This window comes from Taudactylus pleione, unplaced genomic scaffold (genome assembly GCF_031769625.1).
Source record: "Taudactylus pleione unplaced genomic scaffold, aTauple2 ptg000032l, whole genome shotgun sequence".
Lineage (NCBI taxonomy): Eukaryota > Metazoa > Chordata > Amphibia > Anura > Myobatrachidae > Taudactylus > Taudactylus pleione.
The window spans coordinates 43291863-43303626 of record NW_028284434.1 but is presented as its reverse complement, the minus strand read 5'-3'; the positions used below and the strand labels follow the sequence as shown (position 1 = coordinate 43303626).

At 42.6% G+C, this 11764-nt stretch overlaps 1 protein-coding gene across 1 annotated transcript; it reads right to left on the bottom strand.

Moving 5' to 3' along the window:
- Window positions 1-7506: 7506 nt before the first annotated feature.
- LOC148539058 (galanin receptor type 1-like) lies at window positions 7507-8805 on the bottom strand. The gene has a single exon (XM_088451891.1). The coding sequence runs from the start codon at window positions 8803-8805 to the stop codon at window positions 7507-7509; it is 1299 nt and encodes a 432-aa protein (XP_088308017.1).
- Between the last annotated feature and the right edge of the window lie 2959 nt (window positions 8806-11764).

The following is an 11764-nucleotide window of genomic DNA, read 5'->3' as shown; positions in this document are numbered from 1 at the left end:
ATTCAATGTGAATAGTGTTATCCAACTTCAGCCGGGGAGTGGGGTGGCATCGGTAGACTGGCCAAATCTGTCAAGAGGCTGGGAGAGCCACCCCAAATGGCTATCCATACCGACTGCAACATTCTGCAAAGGAATTATTGACAGGAAGTTTGCTGTATGTAGGAAAATATCGACATCCACAGTTTTTCTCTAATAAAAGAAGTTCAAATATACCCCAGAAATAATGACATATATGTTTGTGAATGTTATTAACTGAACTTTTATTAAAATAAATAACTTCTGCTTTAGCTTCAGTGGCCCTTTAAAGTACAACAATCTGGTATATTACCAAAGATACTACTAGTACAACTACTGCTACTACTACAGTACAACAATAATACTATTTCTACTACAACTAATACTAATTCTAATAATAATCATAATTAAAATAATAAGTAGTCTAATGAGATGTAATTACACTGAACACTTGCAAAGACAAAAAAAATGTAATGTAAGTTTTCTTTAATTCCTTTTAATATGAAATTACTATAATGGAAATTGATGGGAAACTTGCATGTGCATTTAGCTCTTCCATAGACCCCCACCTCCTCCCTATAAAAAACATACGGGTTGATAAAAGGACACATGAAGTTAAAAAACAATTAACAGGAAGAGGGCCTGATTAAGAGGTGCATGCTATATCGATATCACATGACGTTTTCAGTCTGCGTATGCGTCTGAGCTGCTGGAAGCCACAGAACAAATTTGGACGCAGAGAGAGGCAATTTCAATGGGTGTTTCACAGTCAGTTACTGAGACTGAAGACTCAGTTGCACCGACCACGGCAGCCGTATTCAGACAGAGAAATTGCGCCTCCATAGGACTGATGCAGTCTCAGATGGTGCAACTTTTACTCCCAACGGCTCATTATTACCACAACTGGTGGGCGTCTCAGTATGAATCCCATTGGCTGCGGCATTAGCAAAAAGACACAGTCGCGGCTGCAATAGCTTTGCACCTCTGAATCAGACCCAGAACTTTTGACAATAGATACAAAAAACATGTTTCTCAGGGAGCTGTCATGCTTCCACAACGGGGGGGGGGGGCCTGTCACGTCAAAAGGGGGCGTGTCCCTGCAACGACGCGTCATTGGGGCGGAGCATGGGGCTTGACAGCGCGATCGCGTCCCGGGGGCCCCGCCCCCTCTTCACAATGCCGATATTAATGGCATTGTGAAGCAGGTGGCGGGGCCATGATGATGCGATTCACTGCGAATCGCGTCATGTAAAAGCATGGTGGGGGCCGGACGGGTCGCTTGTGACTGGGAGGCTTGCATGCCTTTCCGGGGGGCCGAGAGCAGCTCGGTCGAATCGGGAGGGTAGGCAAATATGTAGCAACCAATGAGCTTCTAGTTATAATTTTATAAGGTGATCTTGATAAATGCTTCCTCAAAGATGATTGGTTGTTACGGGCAACTTCTCCACTGGTCCACATCTCCACGCTTTTCACTGCTTGATAAATCTCCCCTTATGAGTTACACATAGAGCTGCTATATGCTCTATACATGCTTACTCTCCCGGAAGTCGCGGGAGGCTCCTGATTTTTCGGGTAACCCTCCGCACTTCTCCCGCATTCTGGTCCACTTCCTAGTGAAGTGGGCAGAATGTGGAAAATTTTGAAGGAGATCTGGGGTCTCTGGGTAGGGGGCAGGGCTTAATGATGCGAGTCTACAAGAATTGGGTCATTTGCTTAATAATGCGAACCATCAGGCCCCGCCCCTATCGTCACCCACCTGCTTCTCCTCCCCGGGCTTCTCCCAGGGAGGATAAATGAAATGTTGGCAAGTATGATATGCTGAAACATTTTCTTTCTATTGTGCAACTCTCAGGCTGCCCTGCACCAAGAATTCAAGGTCAATATATTCCTCAGGAACCATATTTATGAATTATAGTACCGTGTATAGTATGTAAAATATATGTTTCTGTTTCCAAATCTATGAATAATAGTATGTTAGTATAATGAGCTTTGTAAATAATTACCTCAATCCGATATTTCCTTCTTTATGCAATCCTTTACAACCATCAAACTACTGATTGACGTCCATGATCAAGATAATGCATTGCAAATTAATCAAGACAGTGGGTCCGATTCATCATGGATCTCAATTGCAACATCGTATGCAGATCGGTCGATGATGCGTACTGCATATGCGTAGTAAGTGACATCAGGTCAGCGTTTGGGGGTGGTGACGAGGAGGAGTGGTTGGAGAATGGCGTGCCTGTCCGTTTGAAAGCCGTTACTTGGCCGTACATAAATTAGCCACTGCGATGGCATACTCAGTTTGTGTACTCACTGCATAGTGAATCAGGCTCAGCGACAAGAGTAACTGCACATTGCCAGCATATCTCGGTTGACGTGTATTTAAAGTGTTACTGGACAATGTAGTTGAGGGCTATTACGTGTACTTCACATGTTTACTAGTTATATTAAATACAGTATGGTTGTGGAAATATTACCTGGAGATCTGCTATCTGATATCCAGAAAGGAAAATAAGTAATTCATTGTTACTTTGCCGTAATAACTGCACAAAAATATAATAGAGTTTCCTCGTCCTAGTCACTATAAGTACAGCTACTTAACCATGAGGAAGGAAAATGCCAAGTTCAGAGAGGGGGAGACTGGGGTAATGTAATGGATGTAGGGCCTAATTCAGAGATATACGCTATAGCCAATGTTTTCACAACTAAATGATAATCGTCAATCTGCGCATGCATCTAAGTCGCACTTCGCATACATCAAGGTACATTACTATAGCGACTATTTACTTGCAGTGTAATTGATCGGGAGCATTTGTGGAAGGTAACGGGGAGTGGCAGCAAAGAACTCAGGGGTGTAGCGGCCGTTTCGGTGGCGTGCCACATACTGTGACTGCGATCCTGTATGCAAGAAATATGTCTCTTCTCCGGGACCATAGACTCTCTCATATCTGCGTCTGATGCTGCGCCTTTGTAAGCAGTGGCTGCAACATTATGCACAGATGCTTGGATTTGCAAAGCCGCAGGTGGACGTGTCAATACATCAAATGGCAGCTGCGACATTTGCCTATTTTCACATCGCAGTTGCGTACACATATGCAGCTCTGTATCAGGCCTGTAGTATCTAATACACATGATGCTCCAAATCATGTTCATAAAAATAGAAGTCCCATGTACTGTATGCTGCATAATAGATAGTTATCACTCCCACAAAAGTGAGTAACACAAATCTGGGGTTTTCATTACAAAATTATTTATTCCATGCTTATGAAAAATACAAATGAACAGCATAACTTGTTTAGGGCAATACATGTTACACCCGTATGTACTACTGTACCTTTCCCAGAGATGTATATTTAAGGGTGATACAGTGTAAAATGTTCTAAAGTGGAGGTGTCACCCAAAGCAACCAATCAGCTCATACCTATCATTTATCTAATACTAGCTGGAGTACCCGGCATTGCCCGGGATTTTAAGAATGTTTGTTTACACATCATCCTCCAACCAACCTCTCCTTAGGCAGGCCTCATGAAAAATGTGACAAACTTCCCCATCAAGAGTCCTAAGGTCTTCGAAGGAAGTAGGACCTGTAACAGTTTAAAGCAAACTACGGAGATAGGAGCATTCAAAATTTGTGGGATGTACAGTGCAAACACGGCCAAGAGCTTCTGTTGCTCTGATACCAGGATGACCATCTACAGTGACTCCCTGTTTTCTGTGCAGAAAAACTTTTGGAGAAGCATTCCATGTGTAATATTTTGGCAGCCTACAGTACAGCAGGGTCCTTGCAAAGTCATCATTTTGACACAGATGGAAGAAAGAAGTGAATGTTGTTGTGTAATTTGGTAGAGTCAGACAGCTGAGAATGCTGGGAAAGCCTGCTAAAGCTCTCTTTGATAATAAACATTAAGATCATGACAAAACATGACAACACAAAATGCTTGCTCCGAGGCCCTACCAATATGCTGTGAGGCCCCACAATGAGCGTTCAGCAAAAATTGTGTTTTTTAATTAATTAAAAATTAATAGTAATTAATTTCCATTTAAAATTGTTTTACAGAAGGACAAATTTTCACTTTTATATAGCAGAGAAGATAGAAAATAAAAAATAGTAGATAAGCTAAATCCTTTTCTAATTCCGTACCTGATCTGTAGAGGGCGAATGCTATGCAAAAATTTTGTTTTTTAATTAATTGAAAATTAACAGAAATTAATTTGGATTTAGTAGAGAAGATAGAAACGACAAGATAGTAGATAAGCTAATTCCTTTTGTAATTCCATACATGACCTGTAGAGGGCGAATGCTGTGCCAAAATTGTGATTTTTTTTTTTTAAATTAATTAAAAATTAACAGTAATTAATTTAGATTTCAAATTTTTTAAGTTGCCTCACCGTGTTTTAATACGCTCGTATGTAAAATTTCATGATCATGGCTTGTAAACTGTGGATTTGTATAGAAAGACAGAGGGACAAATTTTCGCTTTTATATAGTATTCTATAAAGTGGTAGCTACAATCTGATTGGTTACCGTGGGTAACGCCTCAACTTACCCTTTTACAATATATCTTCCCCCAACTGCTTCCACGTACTCTTCTCTCTCAGTATTAACTTCAATATGTCTTTATATTAGGGATGTGCAGGCTCGGATAGGTTCGAGTTTGCACGTGGAGTTCGGATTTTTCCCTCCAAAAAAACGGAACTCAGAAAGAGGCAAAACGTCATCTTACATGGACGAACATCATCATTCCTGGACAAAAGTCCAGGAATGATGATGTTCGTCCATGTAAGATGACGTTTTGCCTCTTTCTGAGTTCCGTTTTTTTGGAGGGAAAAATCCGAACTCCACGTGCAAACTCGAACCTATCCGAGCCTGCACATCCCTACTTTATATATTAGCTCTCACATTTCTTATATTTATATACAATATATCTGTATATGCGAATAAAACACATTAGAAAGTTACAAAATACAGTTGTACAATTTCTTTGTTAAACACTTTAACAATTTTACAACATGTTAACATTGTGATGGCCATTATAAAAATGACCCCCTGTCACTGGACAATATAATCTCATGTGTCCATTTCTCCCAGTCAATGCTGTGGCTTTTTCATTAAGAAAAAAAAAACTTTTGATTATTAAAAATTGACCAAAATAATCTAGGAATTGGGTCTACATAGGAATAAATACACTTAACATATTAAAATGATAAGTGGTGCTGTCCATGGCATCCAATCAGATGTTTGCTAAGGTATAACAGAGCCTGATTGGATAACACCACCTTTTTACCATTACACTAATTTCCATAAGCCGCACACCTCTCACCCATAGACATGGTTAACCTTACAATAAATGTAACCTATAACAACATAATTTGGGAGGACAGTAGATATCCAGCAGCTTGGAGAGCCTAAGTATGTTACCTGTAGGCACAAGAATCATGTTTTACTAGATATATGGGCCTAAGTAGTGTAGAATATGGGAGAATCATGTTGAAAATATTGTAGAATTTGAATGCATTACACTTTTAATATAGATACATTTAGAAAAAAATCTAAATAGCAATGTACATGATACTGGAAAAATAAAAAATCCAGACACTTTATAGAATGCTTTGATTTTATATAATATCTGGATCATGTTTAAGCAGAGTATGATGTTAGCATATTCTTAAAAACCAATGCTGCTACTCAGTGGCGCAGCCAAGGAGGTGCGAGTTAGGGGGAGGGGGGGGGGTGCAGGCGGAGCGACTACTCCCTCAGCTATAAACCAGCACCTGACCAGATTCCTGGTTCCTAGCAGCAATGTTGTTGTGAATGTGATGTAAAGGAGTCACAAAGCTGTCAGCCAGAGACTGGTAGAACTGCTGGCATCCGCACTATGAAGGACTGTAGAGGGTACATTAAGAATCATAGAGGTTTGGATGGGGGTAGGTAGACAGTACATGTCTACCTACCCCCATCCATGTGTGGGGGGCAGCATAGCACAGGACATACAGTTGGGGGTGTGGAGGGGGGCACAGTACAAGAACATAGAAATGTTGGGTATACATATACACTATAGGACATACAGATGAGAGGAGGAGAATGTCACAGGCACAATACAGGACATACAGGTTTGTTTTTTTTAAGGGGGGATATAGAACATAATACAGACCAAGCAAGTTAGGGGGCACAATACAAGAAATACACATTGGGGGAAACACAATACAAAGTGGGGGTGCTCAATATTTAACATACAGGTTAGGGGGGCACAGAAGAGGACATACAGATGGGGGGCATGTGGTGGTCTTATGGGCCTTATAAGGTGCATGTGGGAAACACTGCTGCTACATACAGTATAAATTGATGCATACTGCTCGTACTCTAGTGCAGGGGATCCCAACTATGGTCCTTAAGGCACACTAACAGTCCAGGTTTCAAGGATAGCCATACTTGAGCACAGGTGTCTTAATTAGTAACACAGTTATTTTGATTTAACCATTTGTACTCAAGCATGGAAATCACTACAACTTAAACTGTTGGTGTGCCTTGAGGACCGAGGTTGGGAAACACTGCCCTAGTGTAAAAGAGATACTCACATAAAAAAAAAAAGTATTTAAAATAATAATAAATGAGGGTTAGAGTTAGGGTTTTATTCACAAATTGGGGTTAGATAGAGACAGACTTTTTTTCCCTACAATTCGGGGAGTAAGTTTGGAGTGAAGAGCTCGGGCACAGAGAGGAGGGAGAGCAGGTGGAAAGAAGCCAGGCCAGGGCCTGTCTGGAGGCATGGGTTCTTCAAAGAGGCACAGCCACATCCCCAGGATCACATAACCAGTGATCTTTGAGCTGCACGTTGGCATTTTGCAGTAGCACAGCATGTAAAGAAGCCCCCGGCATTCACGTGACTACGTCACATACCCACTTATCCGGTGTACTCTTAGTAATAGTTCCCGAGCGATCTCCCAGCAGACCCAGAGAAGAGTTAGAGCTACAAATCTGGATCCTAAGGGTGACTATCATCATAACAACTTTAAAATAAATGGGACTTTATTTGAACATGACAGTGTTTCTTCTCATGACATATAAGGTCCCCCGAATACACCAGTGGGTCATAAAGTGATTACTAATTTATGGAACATGTCTTTTCATACTTTGCCAAAAACAGTCCTGAAGTTCTAACTTTTTTCCTGTTAGAAGCTGGACAAGCAGAAGAAAGTATTGGCTATAATTTTTAATAAATATTAAATTGGCCTATTTTTTCTGCACCAATTTAACCTATGAGCCATACGGATACACACTTCTAAGATCTCAGAGAAAGTGTTGGTAGGTAAATCACTCATTCTAGTTGACTAATAATAGGTGAGGCAGCCAATATACTGACAATGAAATATCTTTTTTCCGTCCCTGGATCTATAATGCAAATGGAGGTCAGTTATAGAATTTATTGTACAATATATCATTACAAAATGAAGGATCATTGGATATTCACATATCTATTATATCAGTTCCTAGGACAATGGGGGGCTGGTTAACGTAGGTGTTTCACTTACACTGATAGCAGGATAGCAGTTTTCACATTTGCCCCCCACTGCCAATGGGCAGTTCAGTTTGGACCTTTTGGTGGAATGTAAGGAGTTCTTGTAAGACAGTAGTTTAGGTATTGATGGTGGGGATCCATCCGAAAATGAAAAGCTAAAGAGAGAAACCATCCTGTTGTGATACATGCTCTTCATATGCTTGGCTGACCGGTAGAGATCTCCCACAAAGCAATAACATATTGGATTAAGGCTGGAGTTGGTGAGTCCAAGCCACTGAGCAAACGGTCTCAACTGAAGGATCCAAGCTGATGGAGTAACATCTTGAGATGGTTTTGGGATGTTAAAATCAATCCAAATGTCCAACATGTACACTGGAAGCCAGGAAACTGCAAAAAGTGCCACCAAGGTCACCACCATTTTGGCAATCTTTTTCCTGACTTTAAGTCGGGACACTGGCAAAGATTGGTTTCTGGAGTCGCACTCTTTAAAATTCCCAGAGGATCTCCATAATTTCCGTATGGTGAAGAAGCAAATGACCAAGTTGAATAGGACAGGTAAGCAATACAAAGCGCAGAACAAGAGGAAATTGTAGGCCTGTTTGAACATGACGTGTGGCCAAATCTCTCTACATATAGGAAACACTAAAGGTAAACCTGGGACTATCTCTATTTCATCTCTTTTATTCATGAATATCAGAGGCAAGCAGATACTGGAGGATAAAACCCACACTACAACAATGGTGCAATATATTTTCTTCTGGGTAAAAAAAGATCTAGCGTTTAATGGGTTGTGTACATTGTAGTACCTATTAATGCTGATGACCGTAAGGCTAAGTACACTGGCCGAAACAGATACAGCTTGGATGAAGGGCACTGCCCTACAGAGGAAATCACCATATACCCAGGCTTTGTAGATCAAGTTGCCAACTGTGATGGGCATGCACACGCAAACCACCATGAGGTCACAAATGGCCAGATTGATAAGTAGACTTCTTGTAGCACTCAAACTGGATGTCCTACCTGTCCGTTTCCCAGTCAGCACTTTAATAGCCATTATGTTGCCAATAATACCTATAACAAAGGACAGGATATACATGGCTGTAAGGCTTATGGTAATGGGTTCTTTAACAAACAAGAATAACATTTTCTGAAGCTCCTCCACGTCCAGCTCTTTGCTGTCATTTCCAAATATCTGCATAGACAGATTGCCCTTTATGGTGAAGTCTAGTAGAGAATAGTTATACTCCAGAGTACGAGCAGAGGAATTCATTGCTTCCTTTAGGCGGGTGAACAGGACGTTGATAATTTTAGCTCTAGATTTAATTGGGGGATCTTGGCATCGCCTCTTGCAATTATGTTCTGCTCAGACGCTATATACTGTTTTTTCATTTTGCAAGTGAAAATTTCCAACTCTGAAAGAGAAAATACATGAAATATAGATTAGATGATGAGATTTCTCCCTTCTACTAATGAAGAAGACAGTATTTATCATATCAGCGTGAGGAGATACATCTCATAGCAAACTTTATAATACAGTAGTTCTATTTTAATAATGATGTAAATAATGATTCACTGTATATGTAATCTCATCTCTGCATCTTAAAATATGAAACATAATAAACAAATTAAATCCAAATATTTTAAAAGGATAAATCAATTAAATAAATGAATGTAGCTGATAACTTAGCAAATAATCATGCTGCATGACCAATCAGACATACAGTATCATACGGACACATAGGGGGAGCTGTACTAAGCCTTGGAGAGAGATAAAGTGGAATGAGATAAAGTACCAACCAATCAGCTACCAATTGTCCTTTTATAGGCTGTTTAAAAAATTACAGTTAGGAACTGATTGGTTGATACTTTATCTCTCTCCACTTTTTCTCTATCCAATGCTTAATATATCTAACCCATAGTATTCTATTTTCTAAGATTATATGTATTAGAATTAGGGATGAGCGGGTTCGGTTCCCTGAGAACCGAACCCACCCGAACTTCGGGGATCCGGGGCGATATGAGCCCAAGCTCGGATCTCCCTGTCTGCCCCGGATCCCTCTCCCGAGGCAAAACCTCGAGATCTGCTGTCGGATCTCGAGGTTTTGCCTCGAGCGGCCATTTAAAAAAAAATGCCTTTGCCTTTAATGGGCAAAGTGCTGATTGGCTGACAGAGCCGTCTGTCACGGCTCTCAGCCAATCAGCATTATGGTGCTCATTTGCATGTAGCACGGACTCGTGAGATCCGTGCTACATGCATCTGTGTGATTGACACAGAGCACTAACGGGTCCGTGAGACCCGTCTGTGCTGCTGTGGTAAATAAAAAAAAAAAAACCTGTGTAAAAAGAGAAAAAAATGGCGTGCCCCCCCCAAAAAAAAGAGCAACCAGCCCCGGGCATTAGTGACCCAGTGCTGGGTGTGCTTAAATACAGGGGACAAACGACGTAGGGGTCCCCTGTACTTAAACACAACCAGCACCGGGCTAGTCAGAACCAGAGCTGGTTGCCAAAATACGGGGGACAAACGACGTAGGGGTCCCCCGTATTCTGCGCAACCAGCTCTGGGCTCTGATCCGGTCCTGGTTCTGGAAATACAGGGGAAAAAAATGAGTAGGGTTCCCCTGTATGTTCCAGAACCAGCACTGGACTTTTTCTAGCGGGGGGCTGATGCCACAGCCAGGGGAGCCCTTTCACCGGGCCCCCCAGCCGCAGCATCAGCCCTGACCGCTAGTCAGCCCAGGCCGGGGATCCCTGGAGAGCTGGGGACCCCCCCAATAAAGGGGTCACCCTCTCCAGGGCACCCCAGGCCCAGGCTGATAGCCCGGGGCTATCCCCGCCACCCCTGGTGGCGGTGGGTGGCGGGTTGATTGTGTGGTGTGGTGTAAATAAAGAATATCAAACATTGTCTTTACAAGTAGAACTGCAAGTCCCAGCAAGCCTGCCCCGCATGCTGGTACTTGGAGAACCACAAGTACCAGCATGCAGGGCATTAAGGGCCCACTAGTACCTGTAGTTCACCTGTAAAAAAATGTTTAAAAAAAACACAGGACACACACACCGTGACAGTATAAGTTTATTAAACATACACACACACACATGTACACATACTCACCTATGTAACCCTGTAGCATCGGTCCACTTGTCCGGTAAAGTATCCATAGGGGACCTGTGAAAAAAAACATACTCACCATCTCCTATGCGAGGTTCTGTCCTCTTCGTTCCAAAGTAGGCATCCCCGGACTTGGCAAAAAAAAAAAACGAAAACGCGATCCACGAACTTAGTACCGTTCTATAGAACGGTACTTCCCGAATGAGAGCTTAGCGGCGGGGTATCACCATGGAAACCCCGCTGCTAAGCGTTCATTGGCTGAGAGAGGTCATCTCCCGTCTCTCAGCCAATGAACGGCTCCCTCCATTGTAGTCAATGCTGGGAGCCGCAAGGTTATTAAAGTTTACCCTGCGGTTCCCACCATTGACTACAATGGAGGGAGCCGTTCATTGGCTGAGAGACGGGAGATGACCTCTCTCAGCCAATGAACGCTTAGCAGCGGGGTTTCCATGGTGATACCCCGCCGCTAAGCTCTCATTCGGGAAGTACCGTTCTATAGAACGGTACTAAGTTCGTGGATCGCGTTTTCGTTTTTTTTTTTTGCCAAGTCTGGGGATGCCTACTTTGGAACGAAGAGGACAGAACCTCGCATAGGAGATGGTGAGTATGTTTTTTTCACAGGTCCCCTATGGATACTTTACCGGACAAGTGGACCGATGCTACAGGTTACATAGGTGAGTATGTGTACATGTGTGTGTGTGTATGTATGTTTAATAAACTTATACTGTCACGGTGTGTGTGTCCTGTGTTTTTTTAAACATTTTTTTTACAGGTGAACTACAGGTACTAGTGGGCCCTTAATGCCCTGCATGCTGGTACTTGTGGTTCTCCAAGTACCAGCATGCGGGGCAGGCTAGCTGGGACTTGCAGTTCTACTTGTAAAGACAATGTTTGATATTCTTTATTTACACCACACCACACAATCAACCCGCCACCCACCGCCACCAGGGGTGGCGGGGATAGCCCCGGGCTATCAGCCTGGGCCTGGGGTGCCCTGGAGAGGGTGACCCCTTTATTGGGGGGGTCCCCAGCTCTCCAGGGATCCCCGGCCTGGGCTGACTAGCGGTCAGGGTTGATGCTGCGGCTGGGGGGCCCGGTGAAAGGGCTCCCCTGGCTGTGGCAT